Here is a 24528-nt window from a genome sequence, read left to right as displayed (position 1 = left end):
GGACCCTCACACGGGAGACCCTCACACGCGGGGACGCTCACACGCGGGGACGCTCACACGGGAGACGCTCACACGGGAGACCCTCACACGGGAGACGCTCACACGGGAGACGCTCACAGAGACGCTCACACGCGGGGACGCTCACACGGGAGACGCTCACACGGGAGACGCTCACACGCGGGGACCCTCACACGCGGGGACGCTCACACGGGAGACGCTCACACGGGAGACGCTCACACGCGGGGACCCTCACACGCGGGGACGCTCACACGGGAGACGCTCACACGGGAGACGCTCACACGCGGGGACGCTCACACGGGAGACCCTCACACGGGAGACGCTCACACGGGAGACCCTCACACGCGGGGACCCTCACACGGGAGACGCTCACACGCGGGGACCCTCACACGGGAGACCCTCACACGCGGGGACGCTCACACGGGAGACGCTCACACGCGGGGACCCTCACACGGGAGACGCTCACACGCGGGGACGCTCACACGGGAGACGCTCACACGCGGGGACCCTCACACGGGAGACGCTCACACGCGGGGACCCTCACACGCGGGGACGCTCACACGCGGGGACGCTCACACGCGGGGACGCTCACACGGGAGACGCTCACACGCGGGGACGCTCACACGGGAGACGCTCACACGCGGGGACGCTCACACGGGAGACGCTCACACGGGAGACGCTCACACGCGGGGACCCTCACACGGGAGACCCTCACACGCGGGGACCCTCACACGCGGGGACCCTCACACGCGGGGACCCTCACACGGGAGACGCTCACAGAGACGCTCACACACGGAGACTCACACATGGAGATGCTCACGTGTGCAAGATGCTCACACAGATGCACCGAGAACCCCTCAAGCTGACCACTCACCTCCTGTCCCCAGCAGACGGGGACCCCACTGACACGGGATGCACGCCCAGACACTGAAGGCACAAGGATGCCTCCCTGACACACACTCGGCCATCCAGGTCTCACCGGGTCCCTCACCCGGAGCCTTGCCCATTCCAGCCCTGCTGAGCACACACCAAACACACATGTATCACCCCCAGTTTGCCCGTGGAAGCCTCAGATGCCCCAAGGCTGAGCCTGCCACCTTCCACCAGGCCCTCTGTAGCAGCCACCTGCCCCTCCCCCTTTCCTGCCAGCCAGACTCCAGTCCCCTCCGTGCCCATGCCCTGGCCGTCATGGCCCTGTTTTCAAGAGGTCCTTACACACACACACACACACACACACACACACACACCCCGCCCCCATTCCAAACAGGGAGGATCTGACCCAGCCTGGAACAAGTGGAGGTGGGGAGCCCCCAGAGAAAAGGAACTTTGGGGTGATTCTCAACGAGAAGGCTGCTGGTTCAGGACCTGACCACAGCATCTATCAAGGTCAGGGCCAGAGAGAAGCTGAGGTGGGGGGGGCCGGGCTCCAGGACAGACCCCGTCCTGGGGACTGGGACAGGCACATCTCCGCAGAGGGATGGCACGCTCTGGCCAAGAGCCCCGGCCCTGCTGCCAGGCACTTGTGGAGCAAACGAGGGCTGGGAGCACATGTTCCTGCTGATCGCTCAGCCAGGACCACAGCGGCGTGCGTGGACGGTCCTCTGCCCTGCTGAGTGCCTCCTCCCTCTCCCAGGAGGATGAGCAGTAGGAAGGGGGGCCCAAAAGCTGCATCGAAGAAGGGGCAGACAGCACCTGCTGGACCGAAGCCACGAGCTGCAGCCGGTGAGTGCACCTCTGAGCCAACACTGACCAGTGTGCCCACCACGGGCAGGGCGGGGCCCCTTGGAGCACCTCCCTGAGAGCTATCTTCAAGGGGTCTCCCAGTTGGCTGTGGTAGGCTAATGCTTCGGAGCTCTGATTTGTGCTTACGCTGCCCGGGGCCCTGAGCCCTGGGTTCCCGGGGCTGATGTGGCTGCACAGCTTTAGGGCCCCTGAAGGTGGGAAGAGGGGCAGAGGGTCCCAGTAGGTGGCCCAGTAGGTTTGAAAGACTAGGGCTTAGATCCACACTGGGCAGCAGGCTAAGTTGCCATCCACTCAGACCCCACGCCTGCTCTGTCTGCTGCGTTGCCCTCAGGCCACCTTCTCCAAAGCATGTCAAAGTGAAATGCCAGGTTGTGTCCTGCTGGGGGCTGGGCCGGGCGCCTCCCCCTCCCTTCAACAGTTATCTCCTCCCTGCCTTGGCTTTTGTTGTTGTGGTGATGGTGGGACTTGAACTCAGGGCCTGGGCGCTGTCCCTGAGCCTCTTCATGCTCAAGGCTAATGCTCTACTACTTGAGCCACAGCTCCATTTGCTTTTTTTTTTTTTTTTTGAGTGGTTAATTGGAGATGAGTATCATGGAGTATCATGACTTTCCTGCCTGGGCCAGCTTTGAACCCTCAGATCTCAGCCTCTTGAGTAGCTAGGATGACAGGTGTGAGCCACCTGTGCCGGGCCTGAGCTGCATTCCTCCAGTCACAGCTGCAAACACCTTCCAGGTGTATCTCTTGAGCTGTCTGCTCAGCCTGCAGAGACCCTGTGCACACCCCATAGGGCATCTGTCTAGGCCCCGGCCCAGTCATGTAGTGGGCCTGGCCTAGGCCGTGAGACCCTGAGCTGGGGGGGTGGAGCTGACTGCACACCAAGCTGAGGTTGGCTCCTAATTGCCCAAAATAGCCCCAGCCGCGTCTGAGGCCACCCGTCCTCCTGGAATGAGGATAATGGGCACCAGACATGGCGTGCTGCCTCGGGATCCCAAGCTCTGGGTGCTGCGTGCAGTAAACAGGGCGAGGAGCTGGCCAGGGTGGGAGGCGGCAGGGCGAGAGCTGGCCAGGGTGGGAGGCCGTGCTCTTCTGCGTTGCTGCCTCCCTGCTGTGTGGACCAGGCTCACCCCCAGCCCTCACCTGCATCCTCCCTGGACAGCTCCTGTGGCTGCGTGTCCTGGCCCCCTGGCCCCACACAAGTGCCTTCCCTCAGTGGTCTCTGCCCCCATGATCTTCCTGGCAGTCTTGGCAGTGTTGGGGGGTGAGTGTCAGCCTCCCTTAGCATGGGTAAACAAAGGCCCACAGAGCACCTGAAACCATCCTGACCTCAAAGCGCACATCTGCGGGACGCTCCGGTGCCCTGGCCACCACGCCCCTCCCCGAGCCCTCTCCAGGCCTTACCTGCACCTCGAGGCCCTCGGTCCGGAGCTGCCCCAGTGCCACGGCCAGCTGCAACCCCTCCATGCGCACCCAGGCCTGCTCCTCCTGCAGCTGCTGCAGCCACAGCTGCTCCTCCTGCAGCTGCTGCAGCCACAGCTGCTCCTCCTGCAGCTCCTGCAGCCACGGCTGCTGCTCCTGCCACAGCTGCATCTGCAGCTGGACCTGTCGCCGCCGGTCTTCCAGCAGCATCTGTTCCTGGGCCAGGCACAGCTGGACCTCATGGAGCCGCAGCAGCTCTGGGCCCAGGGCAGGCGTGGGCCCCCCTGCTCCCCAGCCCTCCATGTGTTCAGGCCAGGCCAGTGCCAGCTCAGGTCCTGCAGCGGCCGCCTGCACCGGCCCCGGGGCTGCCTGTGGCTGCTCTGACCTGGCCACTTTGAGGTGTGCCTGGGGGCCTGGCTGGGTGCTGGTCACGTGCTCTGTGGGGGCCACCCCCGTCGGGTCCCGAGGGCCCCCTGTGGCAGGGGGTGGGGGACGGGCCTCAGTGCCCGGTTGCCCAGCCGCCCTCTGGGCTCGGCCTGCCCTTCTGCCCCGGGGTTTGCGAGCTCGACCTCGTTTTCCAGACATGGCCCTGGATCCGGCGCCTCCTTGGCCAGGTGTGTCTGCTTCCTGGGGCCCGGCTCATCCACGGTCACCTCACGCAGCTCAGGGGGCATCCAGAGGCTGCGGTGGGCAACCTGCTCCCTGGCCACGTCCGCGCTCAGCCCCGGCTGTCCTACGGGCCCGCCCGAGGTGCGGAGGCTCCCGGCCTGGCTCTGCCTCAGGCCTCACGGCCCCGCTCTGTGGGGCTGAGCCACGCCAGGCAGTTTATAGAGACTCGGCGGCCGGTGGCTCACCCGGCCCAGAAGGCTGACTAACGCGCTGACACAGGGCGCCGGACTTTACGGGCCACGGGCCTCACTGGCCAGACTGGGAAGGAGACGGAGAAACCGGAGGCGGCTCTCTCGGCACCTAGACGGCAGCAGCATGCCCAGTCCTGCCCGGGTGGCACCCCCCACTCCCCGCCCCGCCAGCCCTGCTCCCGCGAAACTCAAACTGGGGCCACAGAGCTAGGAACTTCATCCGGGTCTCACTGGCCATCAGGTTCAGACCCTCACTGGCCGTGGGTGCCACGGCCCACCTGGAGCGGGTCTTCAGGCCGCTCCCGGGCATTGCACTGGGAGGGGCCCTGCTGGGGCCCCGTGGGCCAGCAGAGCCAAGAACTCAGGCCGCACAGTGACCAGGTGAAGCCCCCTGCCCCCAGGCTCTGAAGGCCGAGCAGCATTTTGAGGAAGGGTGGGGAAGGAGGGAAAAGTCCAGCCTGCCCCCAGGCCCGGGCGCTTGCTGTGGTCTCATTAGGAGGCCACTCCTCTGCCCACTGAATCGAGGCCCACGGGGCCCTGGCCAGCCTTTGGGTGCCAGGGTAGGGGGCTGGGGCCAGCACCAAGCGAGCCTTCCCAGGCTTCCAGTTGGGAAGCCATGCTCCAGCCCCTGGCCGGGGCTGACTCACATCCACACCCAGGGCCCATCCCAGCCGCACTGGCTGGACTGGTTTGCCCTGCCCGGCCCTGCACAGCGCACACCCCTCTGCTCATCCTGGCCCGGGGGGAGCACCTACCTGGGAGCACTAGTTGGACAGAGAAGAAGCAGAGTGGGGGCCGGAAGTGGAGATGGACGGGGAGGAGCTGGCCAGCATGGTCATCCCAGCAGGGCCAGCAACATCCCGCCCAGGGGCCCACGTGGCCGGTGGTCCCTCTGGGTGCTCAGGGAAGAGGACCCGCGGCTCATTTGAGCGGCCTGCGTGGGCTGCCTGCTGCCTGGGGAGCTCCCGAGTGGCTGAGGCTCGGCGGCCGCGTTAGTGTCCCAGAAGCCTCCCAGGGTTAATGGGGAGTGGGGGAGTCTGACACCCTGACATGGCTGCCACTTTCTCCCAGGGAGACCAGGAGAGAGCAGCCAGCCCCAGAAGAAGGCAGGCCGGCAGGCAAAGGAGCCCGAGAGCCCCGAGGCTCCTGCAGGTAAGAGCCTTGGAACCCTGCTTCTGTGTGTGTGGGGGGGGGAAGCAAGAAAGGCACCACCCTGGGCCAGGCTAGTACGGAAGCCAGGTGTGTGCACAAGAGCAAGAACACGCGTCCACGCCTGGGACACATGCGCGAAACTGGAGTGCGCCCAGGCGCTGCGCATTGCCCTCTGGTGGCCTGAAAGAGGCCTGGCCTGGGCAGCCCCCGGGCTGCCCCGCCCCGCCCCCTGCCTGCCCGCTGGTGCCCTGTGCTCAGTGCCCGGTGCTGCCCAGTCCCCCAGTGCTGCATCCCCCCCAGCTCTGCCTCTCCCCAACACCTCCTGCCCTCCCTCGGGCTCTGCGTCCTCCCGGCTGGCCTCATCTCTGGTCTTGGTGTCAGGGCACATCCCCATGGACCTCCCAGGGCCTGGGGCAGGCTGGGCCTCGCCTGGGTCTGTGCGTCCTGACTTTTGCGCAGCTTCGCTCTGGACAGGGCAGGGTGCAATAGGCCAAGGGGCTGCGGGACCCTCCCTCTTCCTGGTGCTGGAGACAGCCTGGAGGCAGAGAGCACAGAGACTCAGTGGGGCTGGCCCGAGCACCCGGAAGGGGCAGACTGCAGAGGCCTCTCACCAGCTGTCCTGACCTCCCCGCGTGTTCCTGCTGTGCGGGAAACCCTGGTGGGGGGGCCAGCCTCTGGTGGCTCAGGATGGAGCCGTGGAGGCCAGCGGGACACTGTGCACCGCCAGCCCCTGCCTTGCAGGTCACTTCTCTGGCCAGGCGGGCCTCGGGCAGAGCAGCCCTGCCTGCTCGGGGTGCCCAGAATCACAGATGTGCATGGATTGAGGTAGCTAGTCAGCTGGACTAAAGATGAAGAGATGGTCTCGCATCATCCAGGCCATCCACGGCAGCACAGGGCAGGAACGAAGGGGAAGATGCGGGAGCAGAGGAGAGGACGTGCAGGATTGCTCAAGGTTACGTGACTCGAGTGTCTGGGAAGGGTTCCGAAAGCTAACAAAGGCAGAAGCCGGCCCTCGCTGCATACCCTGACACACGCAGAGTTTCTGGGGAGCCTGGTGTCTGTGAACCAGGCTGTGAGGAGTCCCTGGAGGAGAGCAGGTGCGTGTGGAGGTGAGCAGCTTTTGGCTCTCCAGGCAGGAGGACAGCACTTGCTACCTCAGCAGCTGCCCAGCGGGCGCCAGGACTGTCTGCCGTCACCGTCCGCTCTGGTCAGTAGGTCATGCTTGCCACCAGTTTAGTTTCCTGTAGTTCCACTTCCACCATTGGTGATCCGTCCTTGCAAAGGACGGTCCAGTGCGCGTGAGGAAGACGCGCGCAGACCAGGGCTCCCCAAGACTTCACATTGGTGTCCAGGGAAGCTCGGCTCCCACGGGTCACTCTCTGAGGGGAAGGAGGAGGCTACGTCACACACCACTGGCCTCCTTCCACAATGACCTCCCTCCGTCGGCCAAGGCACTGGCCACAGTGCTACACTGTTGTCTTCCCGTCTACAGACAGAGACTCCTGCTGTTGACATTTTGCTAAAGCTGTGTATTAGTTCCAGCACATATTGGTTATATATTTAGAGTTTTCTAGATACAATGGAGATATTTTACTTTTTCTTTTTCCTTTCCTTACTTGATTGTTCCAGCAGAGATTTCCAGTTCTGTGTTAAGCAGAAGAGGTGAAAGCAGCCATCTTCCCCCTTTTATTGGAGGGGATGCTGGGATTTGAACTCAGGGCCTTGTGCTTGCTAGGCTGGCACTCTATCACTTGAGCCACACCCCCAGCCCATTTGATGCTTGAGTTATGTTTCAGCTAGAGTCTGATACGTTTGCCGGGGGCCAGGCTGTCCCTACAGTCTTCCTGTATACACCTCCTACATCCTGGAACCATAGCCCCAGCCTCCATACTGCCTTGTTGGTTGAGATAGGAGTCTCCTTTTGCCAGGAAGGCCTTGAACCATGATCCTTTGATCTGTACCTCCCAGGTAGCTGGGATTACAGTTGTGAGCCACCCCACCCAGCTTTACTTTCCCCCTTAAAGGGAAAGCTTTCAATCTTTCACCCTGGAGTGAGTAATTGCCTTTCATCAGGCTGAGGATGTTTCCTGCTACTTTGTGTGTGTGTGTGTGTGTGTGTGTGTGTGTGTGTGTGTGTGTGTGTGCGCGGGCGCGCTGTACTGGGGCTGAACACTGTCCCTTAGCATTTTTTTTTCACAAGGCTGGTACTCTGAAGATAAGAATTTAATGGACTTTTCTGCCTGGGCTGGCTTTGAACTGTGATCCTCGGATCTCAGCCTCTTGAGTAACTAGAATTACAGAAGAGAGCCACTAGCACCCGGCCTTTTTGGACTTCTAGTTTGCTGAAATTTGTGTGTGTGTGTGTGTGTGTGTGTGTGTGTGTGTATGCGCGCGTGTGCGTGCGCGCAAAAAGTGTTCAATTTTATCAAATGCTCTTTATGTATGAATTGAGGCAATCATTTGGCTTTTTCCTTCATCTATTAATACAGTTTTCACGTTGGTTAATTCTTAGATGTTAAACTGTCCTTTCACGCCAGGAATAAATTCTACTTGGTAATGGTGTTGAATTCTTTCAGTGTGCTGCTGAATGTGGTGTGGTAGTGTCTGTCTGAGGAATTTTTCCCCAGTGCTCGTAAGAGGCCTTGGTCTGTGTTTGGCTTTGGATCAGATAATGTTGGCCTCAAAGAAGGAGTTAGGACATAGTCCTTCCTCTTCAGCTTACTGGAAAGTTGAGGACAAGGACTGGCATTGCTTCCTTCACTGTTTCCTCAAGATTCTTAGCGAGGGGCCAGTGGCTCACGCCTGTGATCCTAGCGATTCAGGAAGCTGAGATACGAGGATTGAGGTTCAAAGCCAGCCCTGGGAGGAAAGTCCACGAGAATCTTATCTCCAATTAATCACCAAATTGCCAGAAATGAAGCTGTGGCTCAAGTGGTAAAGAGCTAGCCTTAAACACAAAAAGCTCAGGGACAGCACCCAAGCCCCGGGTTCAATCCCCAGGACAAAACAAAAATAATTAAAAACAAAAACAAAGGAAAGAAAGAAAAATAAAAGAATTTACTGATGAACCATGGTGTTCAGGCTTTTTGTGTTGCTTTTTTTTTTTTTAATGAGGGCGAGGGGGAGGAATAAAGAAAGAAAGCCTTTATTCATTATTGGAGAAGAGGAATTTTTTTTTTGTCGGTCTGAACTCTGGGCCTGGGCGCTGTCCCTCAGCTCTTCAGCTCAAGGAGAGCGCTCTACCACTTGAGCCACAGCGCTACTTCCGGCTTTTTCTGCTTATGTGGTGCTGAGGAATCAAACTTAGGGCTTCATGAATGCAAGGCAAGCGCTCTATCACTGAGCCACCTTCCCAGCCCTGAGGAAACTTTCTTTACAAACTAGTTTCTCCACACCCAAGGGTTACAGCTAGAGTAGAGATAGGGAAGGAGCAATGTACGCTAATAAAGGCATGAGTATGCATGATTTTCTTTTGTATCAATATACATTAGTTTCACAAAGGGGGTTTCCTTGTGGCATTTCCACACAGGTATACAGTGTATCTCAATCAACCTCAACGCCCCCCTCCCCTCCTCCTCTTCCTTCTTCTTTTCCTGGTCCTGGGGCTTGAACTCTGGGCCTGGACGCTGTTCTTCAGCTCTTCAGTTCAAGGCAAGTGCTCTACTGGTTGAGCCACAGCACCACTTCCAGTTTTCTAGTGGTTTATTGGAGATAAGAGTCTAAAGGACTTTTCTGTCTGGGCTGGCTTTGAACCACAATCCTCAGATCTCAGCCTCCTCAGTAGCTAGGATGACAGGCGTGAGCCTCTGCCCGGAGTTCTTGCTCTACTTTTGAGACAGGATCTCACTATGTAGCCTTGAGCTACTGGCCTTGAGTTCAGTCCTTCTGCCTCAGCCTGCCTGGTGCTGGGAATCACAGGTGTGAACCCTACGCATCCCTCGCCCTAATGGTCCTTCTTTCTTGTAAAATCCATGGTACATCCCCACTTTCCTTTCTGATTTTAGTAACTTGTGTCTTTTTCTTTGTCCATTTAGTTAAAAGCTTGTCGATTTTGTTGATCTTTTTAAAGAAACAACTTTTTGTTTCATCAGCCTTATTATTTCTTGTCTTTCTTTGCCCTCAAATTCAGGGCCTCATGTTCTTGCTTAGCTTTTTCACTCAGGACAGTGCTCTGCCACCTGAGTCACGCCTCTATTTCTGGCTTTTTGCTGGTTAAATGAAGATAAAAGTCTGTCAAATTGCCAGGCGCCGGTGGCTCACACCTGTAATTCTAGCTACTCAGGAGGCTGAGATCTAAGGATCTCGGTTCAAAGCCAGCCCAGGCAGGAAAGTCTGTGAGACTCTTGTCTCCAATAAAACCAGTAGGAAACCGGAAGTGGTGCTGTGGCTTAAGCAGTAGAGCGCTAGCCTTGAGCTGAAGAGCACAGGGACAGCGCCCAGGCCCAGAGTTCAAGCCCCATGACCGACTTAAAAAAAAAAAAAAAGTCTGTCAAATTTGTCTGCTGATCTAGCTGTCGGTGTTAACCTCAGGGCCTGGTTGCTGTCCCTGAGCTTTTTAGTTTGAGACTGGTGCTCTACCACTTGAGCCACAGCTCCACTTCTGGCTTTTTGGTAGTTAACTGGAGATTAGAGTGTCATGGGGCTGGTACTGTGGCTTAGTGGTAGAGTGCTTGCTTAGTTAGCATGTATGAGCCCTGGGTTCAATTTCTCAGTACAATATGCACAGAGAAAGCCAGAAGTGGCTCTGTGGTTCAAGTGGTAGAGCGCTAGCCTTGAGCAAAAGCAGCTCAGGGACAGTGCCCAGGCCCTGAGGTCAAGCCCCAGGACTAGAAAAAAAAAAAAAAGGAGTATCATGATCTTTATTGCCTGGTCTGGTTTCAAGTGTGGGTCCTCAGATCTCAGCCTCCTGAGTGGCTAGACATACAGGAACAAGCCACTGGCATCTGGCTTGGTTTTCTGTGTTATTTCTACCCTCTATGTCACTAATCTTTGCTCTAGTCTTTTTCTTCTGATAAATTTGGGCTTTAGCTTTTTTCTTAGTTCCTCGAGTTTTTTTGTTTTGTTTTGTTTTGGTCATGGAGCCTGAACTCTGGGCCTGGGCGCTGTCCCTCAGCTCTTCAGCTCAAGGCTAGCGCTCTACCATTTGAGCCACAGCACCACTTCCAGTTTTCTGAATGATTTATTGGAGATAAGAGTCTTACAGTCTTTCCTGCCTGAGCTGGCTTTGAATTGTGATCCTCAGATCTCAGCCTCTTAAGTAACTAGGATTGCAGGTGTGAGCCACCGGCACCCTGCTCAAGTTCTTGACTAAAGATCTTTTTTGCTTAATGTGAGCCTTTGTACCTATAATTTCCCTCTCAACATAGCTTTCGCTGTATCCCATAAGGTTTGTTGTATTATGGTGTATTGTATTTTTATTCCTAAGTATTTTCTAACTTCTTTTATCATTTCTTCTTTGATCTAGTTCCACAATTTTAAGTGGGCATGGTGGTGCACACCTGTAATCCCAGCTACTTGGCCAGTAGATGTAGAAAGATTGTAATTCAAGGGCAGCATTAACTTCAGACCCTATCTGAACAAACAAACTAAAAGTTCTTGGGGTGAGTGCAGCACCCAGGCCCTGACTTCAGTCCCTTATAAAACCAAAAACCAAAGCACCACTCTCAAAGCCACAGTTCTGGCCATTTTCCAGTTTTACTTCTGTTTCTGACACCCTTCTACTCAAATCTAGGGAATTTTTTATCTCAGTAATTGTAACTTTTAGTTCCAGAGGATTCTTTTTAGGTCTTATATCGTGCTTTTGACCTTTCTGAGGTTTTGTGGGGATTTTTTTTTTTTTGCCAGTCCTGGGGCTTGGGCGCTGTCCCTGAGCTTCTTTGTGTTCAGGGCTAGCGCTCTACGACTTGAGCCACAGGGCCACATCCAGCTTTCTCTGAGTAGTTTATTGGAGATAAAAGTCTCATAGACTTTCCTGCTCAGGTTGGCTTTGAACTGCAGTGCTCAGTTCTTAGCCTCCTGAGTAGCTAGGATGGCAGGCATGAGCCACCAGTGCCCAGCAACCTTTCTGTTTTGATCATACACTATTTTCTTGACTTTTCCCACCTTTTCCTTTTCTCTGAATGCATGGCACATCACCACACACCAGTCACTGAGAACAGGACACACTGACGAGACTGTGGTGCTGGTGGACCAGGGCCGGGTATAGCCTACTGCGTCCTACACTCAGAGCCTGTAATCTCCACCTCAGTTGGGGCTGTGGCTCATCTAATCATTTCTTTGACGTTGCACCAGGTTGCTGAGCATTTTGCAGGAACCAGCCATGCTTGGTCTTAGGGGCTGTGCACTGTTGTGACCCATGAACTCTCCATCATGGCCTCTACTTCTGTAAGGCGGGAAGGCAGTGGGCTGACAGGCAGTCTCTCCCATGGTGCAGTGTGGCATGATGCGTTCCGGAATCCTGTCACCTCTGCCACACTCTTGGTTGAAGCAGGTGGCACACACTGCAGGGGAGCAGCTGGGGTCCCCACTAATGTTTTGGTAGTTACCCTAGAGTTCAGAATCTTTCTTTTCTTTTTCTCAGTTGTGGGGCTTGAACTTTCTTTTTATCAGTTGTGGAGCTTGAACTCAGGGCCTGGGTGCTGTCCATGAGCTTTTTCCGCTTAAGGCTAACACTCTACCACTTCGAGCTACAGCTCCACTTCCGGTTTTCTGGCAGTTAATTGGAGATAAGAGTCTCATGGACTTTCCGGGGCTGGCTTTGAACCTCAATCCTCAGATCTCAGCCTCCTGAGTAGGATTACAGGTGTGAACCACCAGCACCCGGCTCCTTGTTTTTGTGTCTTAATGGTACCATGTTTGTGTGTTTGCACATATTTATCTCTTGTGGGAGTCCAATGCATACTGAAGCGGTGACTCCATGCCTTTATTATTTGATTTTTGAGCGAGTATTTAGAGTTTGAACTCGGTGCCTTGAGTCTGCTAAGCTGTCACTCTATCACTTGAGTCATGCCTCCAGCCCTGCTTCTTGCTGGTTGTTCACAAGCAAGGCACTCACTTCCTGCTCTGGCCTGTGCCTATGCTGTGATCCATCTACTTTAGGCTTCCTGCGTGCACCATTGTATCCATCTTTCCCCTGTGGAGACAGCGGCTCATGGACTTTTCTGCCTGGGCTTGCCTGGAACTAAGATCCTCCTGAACTCAGTCTCCCAAGTAAATAGTAATACGGGCATGAACCACCAAGGGTACCCTACTGGAATGATGTCTTTTGTGAATTTTCAAAAATTATCTTCAGGGCTAGGAAGGTGGCTCAGTGGTAGAGCGCTTGCCTTGCATGCCTGAGGCCGTGGGTTCTATTCCTCAGCACCACATAAGCAAAAAGAAAAAAGCCGGAAGTGGTGCTCTGGCTCAAGTGGTAGAGCGCTAGCCTTGAGCTGAAGAGCTGAGCGACAGTGCCCAGGCCCAGAGTTCAGGCCCCACGACCGGACCCAAAAAAAAAAAAAATTATCTTCAAATATTAACATTCCATATGCAACTCCAGTTAACTATGTATTTTTTCTTTTGATGTTTTTATTCTGGATGTTATCATTTGTGTTATGTCCCAAATTGCCAATTCTGTGTTCAGCTATGTCTACTATGCTGTTAAACACATCCACTGATCTTTGTACCAGTTTTGTGTCTTTGCACTGTAGAATTACCATTTGATGATTTATTGTTCCCAACGCTTTGCCTCAACTTTTCATTTTTGTGACATCTTAGACATATCATGTTAAGACCTTTCTTAGTGTATCTTCCCAAATTATGTCCTAGCGGGAGCTACTCTCAGCCTTGCTGAATTCTGATTACAGACTTTGGCCCCTTCCTCCTCAGATCTATCAGTAGCTGTCTGTTAGCTGCTCACTGAAGCTTTTGCTTTGGGCCCCGATGCTCAGCCACAGACTAAATCCTCCTGCCCATGCTGGGCCCCTCTCAACACGTCCCTGTGACCCCCGGACCCTCCCTTCCATAGCTTTGCAGTACCTTAGCCCGGATGCAAAAGTTTACTTTGCCTTTTCCTCTTGCTGCTGCGGCAAAGGCTGCCTGGGCCCCGAATCTGCCTTGTCTGGAAGCAGAGTCCTGTGAATAATGCCCAGCTACTCCCGCCCCTCAGGATCTTGTGGACACCTGGCTTTGGTGCCATTATACGAGGTGTTGCTTCCCGGGCTCGGGCAGAAGCCCAAGTCTCAGCTGCACGGAGCCCAAGGCCTGGTTCACATTTTGCCTTTTTTCTCTTACTGGTGTTTACTTACTAGGCTGGAACGCTGTGACTTGAGCCGTGCCCTCAGCCCCGTGCTTCACTGGTTATTTGTATTGTACTGGGCCAGCACTGGGCCAGAGCTCAGGCCTGGGTGCACCCAGCCTTTTCAAGCTCAAGGCTAGCGCTCTACCACCTGAGTCACAGCTCCGCTTTGGACTTTTCTGGTGGTTCATTGGAGATGAGTGTCAAGGACGTTCCTGCCGGGGCTGGCTTTGAACGCCAATCCTCGATCTCAGCCTCCTGAGTAGCTGGGATGACAGGCGTGAGCCCGGCCCCCGGGGTCACGGGCCGGCCGCCAGGCCCAGCTTCCCTCCATAGAGATGGAGCCTCCCCCGGGCTCTGCGCCCGACCTCGGCGCGGGGCCTCCCTCCCTGGGCTCGGGGTCAGTGGGGGGCTTGTGTGGCGGGGCCCGGCGGAGGAGGGCCGGGGCACACGGGTCCTCTCCCCACCGCAGGGCCCACGGCCGAGGACCGGGCAGCCACGCTCATCCAGTGCGCCTTCCGGCAGCACCTGGCCCGGAGGGCGCTGGGCCTCCGTCGGCAGGAGCGCCGGGAGTACCTGGAGGAGATGGAGAAGCTGCAGCGGGAAGTGAGCGGGCGGCGGGCGGCGGGCGGGCGGGCGGCGGGCGGCGGGCGAGCGGGCGGCGGGCGGCGGGCGGCGGGCGAGCGGGCGGCGGGTGGCAGACGCGGGCGGCGGGCGGCAGACGCGGGCGGCGGGCGGCGGGCGGCAGACGCGGGCGGCGGGCGGCGGGCGAGCGGGCGGCGGGTGGCAGACGCGGACGGCGGGCGGCGGGCGGCGGGCGGCAGACGCGGGCGGCGGGCGGCGGGCGGCGGGCGGCAGACGCGGGCGGCGGGCGGCCCGGACCGCCCGGGGGAGGTGGCTGAGCCCCGCGCCGCCCGCACCCCCAGGCCTACCTGGCCGTGGTGCGCCGGGAGCAGGAGGCGGCGCGGCGGCAGCGCGAGCAGGAGGAGGCGGCGGAGCGCGCGCGGCGGGAGGAGCTGCAGCGCCGCCGCCGCCTGCTGGAAGCCGCCTTCGATGGCGACCTGAACGAGATCCAGGCCGTGCTGAAGGAGGTGGGCGGCCGAGGGGGCCGTGGTCTGCCGGGGCGGGGCCGGGGTGGGACCCGGGTGTGGTCTGACGCGGGAGTAATGGGGGCGTGGCCAGAGCGGGGCCGGGCCTGCCGGGCAGGACGGGGACGTGGGCAGTGAGCGGGGGCGGGGGCGGGATGGGACGGGGGCGGGACGAGGGCGGGGCCCAGGGCGGGACGTGGGCAGTGAGCGGGGGCGGGGTGGGACGGGGGCGGGACGAGGGCGGGGCCCGGGGCGGGACGTGGGCAGTGAGCGGGGGCGGGACGGGGGCGGGACGAGGGCGGGGCCCGGGGCGGGACGTGGGCAGTGAGCGGGGGCGGGGCGGGACGGGGGCGGGACGAGGGCGGGGCCCGGGGCGGGACGTGGGCAGTGAGCGGGGGCGGGACGAGGGCGGGGCCCGGGGCGGGACGTGGGCAGTGAGCGGGGGCGGGACGTGGGCAGTGAGCGGGGGCGGGACGAGGGCGGGGCCCGGGGCGGGACGTGGGCAGTGAGCGGGGGCGGGACGTGGGCAGTGAGCGGGGGCGGGACGAGGGCGGGGCCCGGGGCGGGACGTGGGCAGTGAGCGGGGGCGGGACGTGGGCAGTGAGCGGGGGCGGGACGAGGGCGGGGCCCGGGGCGGGACGTGGGCAGTGAGCGGGGGCGGGACGAGGGCGGGGCCCGGGGCGGGACGTGGGCAGTGAGCGGGGGCGGGACGAGGGCGGGGCCCGGGGCGGGACGTGGGCAGTGAGCGGGGTCGGGACGAGGGCGGGGCCCGGGGCGGGACGTGGGCAGTGAGCGGGGGCGGGGCGGGACGGGGTCGGGACGAGGGCGGGGCCCGGGGCGGGACGTGGGCAGTGAGCGGGGGCGGGACGAGGGCGGGGCCCGGGGCGGGACGTGGGCAGTGAGCGGGGGCGGGACGGGGGCGGGACGAGGGCGGGGCCCGGGGCGGGACGTGGGCAGTGAGCGGGGGCGGGACGAGGGCGGGGCCCGGGGCGGGACGTGGGCAGTGAGCGGGGGCGGGACGAGGGCGGGGCCCGGGGCGAGACGTGGGCAGTGAGCGGGGGCGGGGCGGGACGGGGGTGGGACGAGGGCGGGGCCCGGGGCGAGACGTGGGCAGTGAGCGGGGGCGGGGCGGGACGGGGGTGGGACGAGGGCGGGGCCCGGGGCGGGACGTGGGCAGTGAGCGGGGGCGGGGCGGGACGGGGGTGGGACGAGGGCGGGGCCCGGGGCGGGACGAGGGCGGGGCCCGGGACGAGGGCGGGGCCCGGGACGGGGGCGGGGCCCGGGACGGGGGCGGGGCCCGGGGCGGGGGCGGGGCCCGGGACGAGGGCGGGGCCCGGGGCGGGGGCGGGGCCCGGGGCGAGGGCGGGGCCCGGGGCGGGGGCGGGGCCCGGGCGGGGGCGGGGCCCGGGCGTTGGCCAGCGGCCTCCTTGCAGGTGGAGCAGCTGCTCACCCGCGAGGGCGTGGGCCACGACGAGGCGGGCAAGGCCAAGCGGCTGCTGCGGCGCGTGGCCTTGGTGGAGTGCGAGGACAGCCACGGGAACACGCCGCTGTCCGAGGCGGCCGCGGGCGGGCAGCCCTTGGCCATCCAGCTGCTGGCGGAGCTCGGCGCCAGCCCCAACAGCAAGGTGGGCACCGAGGAGGGGGCGGGCGGCGCGGGCCGGGCCCCGCTCACGGAGCCCCGCCTGCAGGGCGCCTTCGGCCGGTCCCCGTTGTACCGCGCGGCCTTCGGGGGCCATCTGGAAGCCGTGGAGGTGCTTCTGAAGCTGGGCGCGGACCCGCGGGTGTACGCGGAGGACGGGAGCACCCCAGCGCAGGTGCGTGAGTGGCGTGGCCTGGGCGGGGCGGGGGCGGGGCCTGGGGGAGTGGGGGGAGGGGCGTGGCCTGGGGGAGGGGCGGGGCGGGGCGCGCGGGCGGGGCCCCTCGCAGCGTGGGCTCCCCTTCCCCGCCCCGCCCCCGCGCAGGTGCGTGAGTGGCGTGGCCGTGGCGGGGTCCCTCGCAGCGTGGGCTCCCCTTCCCCGCCCCGCCCCCGCGCAGGTGCGTGAGTGGCGTGGCCGTGGCGGGGCGGGGCGGAGCGTGGCGTGGCGGGGCCGGGCCCCTCGCAGCGCGGGCTCCCCTGCTCCCCTTCCCCGCCCCGCGGAGGCGGCGGCAGTCCCCCCCCTCGCTCCCCTCCTCCGCCCCGCACCAGCGTGCGGCGCGGGCCGCCTGGCCTCGCTCTGCGGGGACGGGCTCTGAGCTGGCATCCCAGCGCCACGGTGGCCCAGAGCGGGGCCGAGAAGCAGGCTGGGGAAGGCCTCCACTTTCGGGAGGCCCTGCCCGGTAACCGGGTGGGTCTGGCCGCAGCCGCCCGGCTCCCCCGGTGGCTCGGCTGTCAGCCTAGCTACTCAGGGGGCTGAGACCGAGGATCAGACTGTGATGGCAGCTGGGGCGGGAAAGGCTGACTCTTCTCTCCAATAAACTGCTCAAAAACAGAATACGCTGCAGGTGGCCCATGGCCCAGGGACAGCGCCCAGGCCTGAGTTCGAGCCTAGGACTGTCCCACGGCGTGCACACTCACGCGCATGCGCACACAGGGCCGGCCGGTAGACACCCCCCCCTTACACCTCACCCCAAGAGGGAGTGCCAGGGCCTTGCAGAGCCTGGTAGGAAGGCCCTGTGTGCCACACACTGCTGCTTCTGTGGGCACTGCTCTGGACCTGCCCCCCCCACCTTTGGATTCCAAGTGTCGCCCAGGACGGACAGGTGGAGACCATGCACTCTGCCAGGCGCAGAGGGTGAAGGACGTAGCCTGGGGAGCCCACTGGCTTGTGGCCAGGGCCCTGGTGGCGGCCACAGGGGCAGCAGCTGGCCTTGGGCGTCACCCCCACCCATCATGCTGTGGACGCCGGACATCCACAGTCCAAGAGATGAACCTTGTCCTCCCACCAACGCAGCTCAACACAGACGTGAGATTTACATTTAGACAAACACTGGAGGAAATCTTTGGGGCTTAGAGCAAAGCAAAGCGCTCCTAGATACAACACCAAAGGCACCACAAAAGGAAATGAAGAAATTGGACTTCATCAAAACCCCAAATTTTTGCTCTGGAATTGATTCTACTGAGAAGAAACGGCACAGACACACCTTGTGACAAAGGACGCGTCTAACTACATAAGCAGCTCTCCAGTCTCCACAGCGCATGAAATGTGCCGCCAGACACAGAGTGAGCAGCGGACAGGAGAAACGTCGCTGCAGAGGATGTACACATGCAGGAAAACGCTGTGCTATCCCTCGGAGGAAGCAGTGTGAACAGCCAGCACAGGTTTCACAGGGTGTGCGTGGCACACAGATGGTGGCCTGGGGGAGGGGTGGCTTGGACATGGCCCACCTCACTACTGGCTTCAAATTATACAGCACCCCCAATGGCAACCCCTCAAATTAAATAGAACCCATAAATAACGTAGCACCCCCAAATGACATATCTCTCACAAATGACATACAATCCTCTAAAGGACATAACAGCCGGGCGCCGGTGGCCTGCCTGTCATCCCAGTTACTCAGGAGGCCGAGGTCTGAGGATCTCAGTCCCAAGCCAGCCTGGGCAGGAAATTCTGAGATTCTTATATCCAATTAAACACCAGAAAACCAGAAGTGAGTGGTGCTGTGGCTTAAAGTGGTAGAGTGCTCCTTGAGCAAAAAAGCTCAGGGACAGTGCCGAATTCAAGGCCCATGACTGAAAAAAAAAAAAAAAAAAAGCTGGGTGCCGGTGGCTCACACCTGTCATCCTAGCTACTCAGGAGGCTGAGATCTGAGGATCAAGGTTCAAAGCCAGCCCAGGCAGGGAACTCCAGGAGACTTATCTCCAATAAACCACTAGAAAACCGGAAGTGGCGCTGTGGCTCAAGCGGTAGAGGGCTTGCCTTGAGCTGAAGAGCTGATGGACAGCGCCCAGGCCCAGAGTTCAAGCCCCATGACTGACCAAAAAAAAAAAAAAAAGATAACATTCAATGAGAAGATTGTAGAAGGCAGATTGTTGGTTTTCAGTGGAAGCAGGAAAGATGAATGAGAAGAGGAGCAGGAGGGCCTGGAGGATCTAACCTTTGATTGCAGGAGGGTTGTGCATGTCTGTGTTTGAGGAAATTGTACACACACGCACACCCCCAGGCACAAATGAGCGTCTGTGAGCTCTCTCCATTGCCCCCATTGGGAGCCTTTCCCCAGGGAACATTGCCCTTTTGTTGTTGTTGGTACTTGGTGCAACTTCCTATAGTTAATTCAGAATAAAAATTTAATAAGGGCTGGGAAAGTGGCTCAGTGGTAGAGTGCTTGCCTCACATCCATGAAGCCCTGGGTTCGATTCCTCAGCACCACATACACAGAAAAAGCCGGCTGTGGCTCAAGTAGTAGAGCGCTAGCTTTGAGCTGAAGAGCTGAGGGACAGCGCCCAGGCCCAGAGTTCAGGCCCCACAACTGACAAAAACCACAAACAAAATTCAATAAGATTACCAGGCATGAAAACAAACAGAAAACCACCAGAGTTAAGAGAAACAGCAGCAATTAAATCGGATTCCTGAATGAACTGGTGAAAGGCTGCCAGGATCACTGAGCTGAGTCACAGCAACCCCAGCCCCGACCCCGACCCCAGCCCCAACCCAGCACCTACCCTGACCCCAGCCCCAACTCCTGCCCCTGCCCCAACCCCTGCCCCGACCCCAGCCCTGACCCCGACCCCTGCCCCGACCCAGCGCTTACCCCGACCCCGACCCCAGCCCCAACCCAGCACCTACCCTGACCCCAGCCCCAACTCCTGCCCCGACCCCGACCCCTGCCCCGACCCCTGCCCCGACCCTGACCCTAGCCCAGACCCCCCACCCCTGCCCCTACCCCAACCCCAGCCATGACCTCGACCCCTACCCTGACCCAGCCCCTACCCCAACCCTAGCCCTGACCCCGACCCCTGCCCTGACCCAGCCCCTACCCCAACCCCTGCCCGGCCCTGACCCTGGCCCCCACCTCAGCCCTGGCCCCAGCCCTCTACTCCCACATCTGAGACTGGCTGAGGTGCGCCCAGGACGGTTTGCAGAGGGGCGGGTTTCACGCTGAGAAGGCTAATGAAGACAGCCAGAGAAACATCCCAAAGGAAACAGAAAAGCGGCAGACAGGCTTCCGCTTCCAAGGTGGGCACCGGCGCCTTGCTCCTGCACCACGAGTGGCACCACCTAGACAAGGCCCTGACAGACAACAGAAAACAATCCCCAAGAGGCGGGGTCCCCTGGCGGGGAGAGCTCTGCTTGTAGTGTGGAAAGGCGCTGGCAGGGCCTGGGCTGGGCTGGCTGTGAGAAGTCAATCCTGAGACCTGAGGATCGCAGTTCAAAGACAGCACGGGCAGGAAAGTCCGTGAGACTTTGATTATCAATGACCACCAAAAAGCCAGAAAGGGAGCTATGTCAAGTAGTAAAGCTTTAGCCTTGAGCAGAACAGCTCAGGGATGGCATCCAGGCCCTGAGTTCAAGCCTCAGGACTGGCACAAAAATATGTTGAAGAAATAAAGACCTAGCCGTGTCCAGATTTGGTGAAACATAGAAGTGTACCTTCTCACGCTCTGAAGTCCACACCTGTGAGCCCAGGGAGCTGGAGATCACACCCAGACCTGGCACACGCGCCTCAGAGCCAGCATAGAGGCCAGAGAGCAAGCACCCGCTCCCAGCCAGACGCCCACTCAAGATGCCTTGCAGAGTGGAAGCGCAGCGGGGACCCCTCCGACGCACAGCGGAGGCGGCACGCTGGGCAGACTGATGAGCGGATGCTGCCCCGCGCGCGCGGCTGGCCAGTGGCTCGGAGGCTGCCCCTCGCGCGCGGCTGGCCAGTGGCTCGGAGGCTGGCCCCTCGCGCGCGGCTGGCCAGTGGCTCGGAGGCTGCCCCACGGCCCCTCACCACGCTCGCTCCGCCTACGTCAGTGTTGCACTGGTTACTTGGGGGAGAGGGTTTTGCTTCCTGTCCCGGCGTGAGCCTGTTTCTCCTTCCATGGGGTAACTGCTGTATGCAACTATGTCTAGCTGTTGGTGAAGAAGGGGTCTCATGATTCTTGCCAGAGTTGGCTTAAGTTCTCAGTAATTTTTCTTTTAGATCACACTCAGTTCAGCTTGAAGATATGAACGTGGCGCCACCTCACCGCAGCTGGTCAGGGAGCAGCCTGTGTACACGCCACAGTTTTTACCCCAACGATCTCCCATCACTGTGGCTTACTAGTCTGGATATTTTCTTCTCCTGAGTCTTCTGGCTTACTAGTTCTCTCTTCAGCTACATCTAGCCTGATGTATACTTTATTTTTTATTTTTTTTTAATTCATTTTTTGGTCGGTCCTGGGGCCTGAACTCTGGGCCTGGGCGCTGTCCCTCAGCTCTTCAGCTCAAGGCTAGCACTCTACCACTTGAGCCACAGCGCCACTTCTGGCTTTTTCTGCTGATGTGGTGCTGAGGAATGGAACCCAGGGCCTCAGGCATGCAAGGCACGCGCTCTACCACTGAGCCACTTCCCAGCCTGTATAGTATATTTTTATTGTAGAAACAATTTGAATCCTGACAAAGATACTCTCCCCTCCCGGTGCTCAGCCCTGCCCTGCCGCATGGCGGCAGCTGTCTGAGCAGACTGCCAGTCTCAGGCTTGAGAGACTTGAAGCTGAGCCATCCTTGGAGGGCCTAACTCGGAGTCGAGAAGTAAGGGTGAAAGCCAGTTATTTCTCTAATTTTCACTATCGATTAATCTCTCCATTTCTTATTTCTCATCTGGCATTCATACATTAACCAATCAAATGTCTCGTCACTCCCCCAGACATTGATAAACTGACAATCTGTAAAGATACTGTACAGAGGGTTGAGCAAGGCAATGAGTACTTCCTATTGAGCATTGTTACCCCCTCCATTGTTTTCCCCCTACCATCCCTTCCCTCCCTACCTAGATACTATTTTAGATGCATGGGGAGAATCGTGTGTGTCTGTGTGTCTGTGTGTGTCTGCCTGTTTGTGTACTGGGGCTTGAACTCAGAACCTGGTGCTCTTGGTTTTTTGTGCTCATGGCTGGCATTTGACATGAGTCACAGTGCCGGTGCTGGTTAATTGAAGAGCCTCTTGGATTGGTCTGTCCAGGCTGGCTTAGCTCTCAGCCTCCTGAGTAGCTGGGATGACAGGCGTGCGGGGTGGGTCACTGGGCAGTGAGGCTGCTCCCCGTGGAGACAGCGCAGTTACTGCTGCAGGGGCTGGGAGGAGTGGCACGCAGCGTGCGCGTTTTTTAGGGGAGGTGTCCTGGTGGACTTCCTGGAGGGAGGGGCATGTGGGAGACCAGGTGAGGGCCCCAGTGGGGGAGGAAGGAGACTGGCTGCCAGGGAGGAGGAGGAGCAGGGTGGGGAGTTCCAGAATTGGGGTCCCATCAAGGATGGCAGTGGCCCACGACCTTTATTCAGGCGGCCCCCGGGGGTGGGAGGGAGAGCTGGCGGCTGGCAGCGGGCTCAGCTGGCAAGGGCAGCGCAGGCTTGCAGGACGTGCGGTGGGCCGTCTCTGCGGTCTAAAACTGCTTCTCTGGCCCCACAAGTGTGGCTCTGAGGGGCGCATGTGGCCGTGCTGAGCAGTCTTCTCTCATCAGTGGGGGGAGGGGAGGGGCACTCCCCTCCCCCGCCAGGTCCGCATGGCCCCCCGGCTTGTGGGTGTCCGGGCCCCTTAGATGGCAGAGCCAGGCACCAGTGAGCCTGCCTTCCTGGCAGGTTCTGAACCCAGCTGCTGCACACCCCGCTGCTGTCCTGGGGAGAGAACCCTGCTTACCAGGGAGGGGACTTCCTGTCCTGGGGGAGGGGCCTTGCTGCCTGGGGGAGCCTGCTTGGCTCATGGTGGCCTTGGCGGGCAGTGCAGAGGCTGTGGCGTGGGGTGATGTGGATGGGGGAGGAGGGCGGCACTGGGGCCTGGGCAGCTCTACACGGGAGCTGTGCCTGCTCTGTGTCCCATTGTGCCCTTGGTTGGGCTGCGGAGCCCAAAGGGCCAGCAGTGGGCACTGCAGCCCTTTCCTCTAGGGTGAGGAAGTTCTTCCCACACCAAGCACATGGCTCAGCCCTGGCCCTGTGCTGTCTCAGGTGGCCTCCCTGGACACGGTGGTCAGTGTGCTGCGGTCGTGGGATCTGAGCCTCACGGAAGCCATGCTCCAGAACATGGAGGCCGAGCGGCAGCGCAGGGACCAGGAAGCCCGGAAGCACAAGGAGGCTGAGGCCAAGCGGTCAGTGTGTGCGCACACACGTGTGCATGTGCACAGGTGCACACTTGTCTGTGAGAACATGTGTCTGGGACAGGGTGGGAGGGGAGGGCTCCTCTGACTCAGCCCCCGGCCTCCAGAATAAATGTCAAGGTGCAGCAGCTGGCCAAGGAGCAGCAGCGGTGTCACAAGGAGGTGAGTCGGGGCAGGCGGGCAGCCCCTGGCTGTAGGGCACTGGCCAGCGCCTGAGGTCCACCTGCGTGTCCAGCTACAGCAGGCCTACTGTGAACTCAACCGGAGGATCACGGAACACGATAAGTGTGAGCGGAAGCACATGGGCAAGACAGAGCTCACGCTGCAGGTAGCGCCGCTGGGGTCCCTGCTCCACACGGCTCCAGCCTAGGGCTTTTGTGTTCCCTAGGCCCGGGGTGGTGGCCTTGTTTTTCCCTCCTAAACCTGGCGTGTCACCTTGGTGCAGAGGCTACTCCTGGGGTCAGGGTGGGGCAAGGGCCAGGAGGCCTGGGCGGGTGCTGCGCCCCAGGGAAAGCCACAGGGCCGGCCGAGGAGTCAGCATGGCCCCTCCTCCAGGCGATCAAGGACGCGGAGGCCCAGGTGGACTGGCTGCGGCAGGAGGCCCAGAAGGCCGAGGAGACACTGGCCATGGCCAGGCTGGAGCTTCGGGAGCAGATACAGGAGGGTGGGCAGGGCTCCAGGGAGAAGCTGGGGGTCTGGGGGACAAGGCCAGGGTGGGAGCAGATCCAGGAGGGTGTGCGGGGCTCCAGGGAGAAGCTGGGGGTCTGGGGGACAAGGCCAGGGTGGGGGCTGACCCAGGGTGGGCGGGGCTCCAGGGAGAAGCTGGGGGTCTGGGGGACAAGGCCAGGGTGGGGGCTGACCCAGGGTGGGCGGGGCTCCAGGGAGAAGCTGGGGGTCTGGGGGACAAGGCCAGGGTGGGAGCAGACCCAGGGTGGGCGGGGCCAAGGGTAGATTGAGTGATCTGTGTCACGCCCCCAGAGGAGGAGGAGGTGCCGGGGCTGAGGTGCCGCGTGAGCGAGCTCCACGACGTGCTCATGAAGGACGTGGGTGACCGCATCCTCGCCGATGGCCGGTCAGTGCTCCGGCTGGGCGTGGGTGGTCCCTGTGCCTGCAGAGCTGACTGGCGGCTGTCCACAGGTGGCCTCTCATCATCGACCCTTCAGGACAGGCGGCCACCTTCCTGCGCTACCAGGACACCAACTACGTGGACACCGTGAACCCCGAGCACCTGAGGCCCGAGAGGATCCGGCTGGCTCTGCTGGGGGCGCTCAGGTGAGGCGGGACAGGGTGCGGCGCTGGCCCAGCCCCGCCCTCACCGGCGCTGCCCACAGGTACGGGAAGCCGCTGGTGTTTGACCTGCGGGAGATGGACCTGTTCCCCGTGGTGCAGCAGCAGCTGGAGGCCGTGCAGCCGGGGCTGGCGCAGGCGCTGCTGAGCCGGGAGTGGCTGGCGCAGGAGCGGTACCTGGAGCTGCTGCGGCCGGCCGACGGCCCCGAGTATGAGCCGTCTCAGTTCCAGGCGGCGCGCCTGGCCCACTTCCGCCTCTTCGTAGTCACCCGGCTGCAGTGGCCGCCGGCGGAGCAGCTGCAGCTGCTGCTCCCCGTGCGGGTGCAGCTGCCCAGCCCAGGCCTCCTGTTGTCTGGCCAATGAAGCAGCCAGCGGGCACCGTGCCCCTGCTGCCTGGCAAGTCCCCACTCCCTGCCAGCCCCACCCGCCGGAGGCCTGGCCTGGG

At 60.6% G+C, this 24528-nt stretch overlaps 1 protein-coding gene across 1 annotated transcript; it reads left to right on the top strand.

The window, feature by feature from the left end:
- The first annotated feature begins 1655 nt into the window (after window positions 1-1655).
- On the top strand, window positions 1656-24446 carry Iqank1 (IQ motif and ankyrin repeat containing 1). Its single transcript, XM_042669389.1, has 13 exons — window positions 1656-1740; window positions 5109-5189; window positions 13937-14070; window positions 14391-14555; window positions 15986-16177; window positions 16241-16366; window positions 22648-22787; window positions 22904-22958; window positions 23032-23124; window positions 23352-23460; window positions 23775-23868; window positions 23934-24068; window positions 24128-24446. The coding sequence occupies exons 1-13, from the start codon at window positions 1656-1658 to the stop codon at window positions 24444-24446; spliced, it is 1728 nt and encodes a 575-aa protein (XP_042525323.1).
- The last annotated feature ends 82 nt before the right edge of the window (window positions 24447-24528 follow it).

Source organism: Dipodomys spectabilis, unplaced genomic scaffold, assembly GCF_019054845.1.
Source record: "Dipodomys spectabilis isolate Male_0828 unplaced genomic scaffold, ASM1905484v1 ptg000495l, whole genome shotgun sequence".
NCBI lineage: Eukaryota > Metazoa > Chordata > Mammalia > Rodentia > Heteromyidae > Dipodomys > Dipodomys spectabilis.
Note: the sequence above shows the minus strand (reverse complement) of the source record. Positions and strands in the feature narration are given on the sequence as shown.

What these genes read in the sequence shown, in the direction of transcription:
- Iqank1 (XM_042669389.1), top strand. Translation starts at nt 1,656, where the DNA reads ATGAGCAGTAGGAAGGGGGGCCCAAAAGCTGCATCGAAGAAGGGGCAG. An exon ending in AAGGAGGCTGAGGCCAAGCG is followed by an intron (nt 22,788 to 22,903) that starts GTCAGTGTGTGC and finishes CCCGGCCTCCAG; the next exon opens with AATAAATGTCAAGGTGCAGC. An exon ending in GCTCTGCTGGGGGCGCTCAG is followed by an intron (nt 24,069 to 24,127) that starts GTGAGGCGGGAC and finishes CGCTGCCCACAG; the next exon opens with GTACGGGAAGCCGCTGGTGT.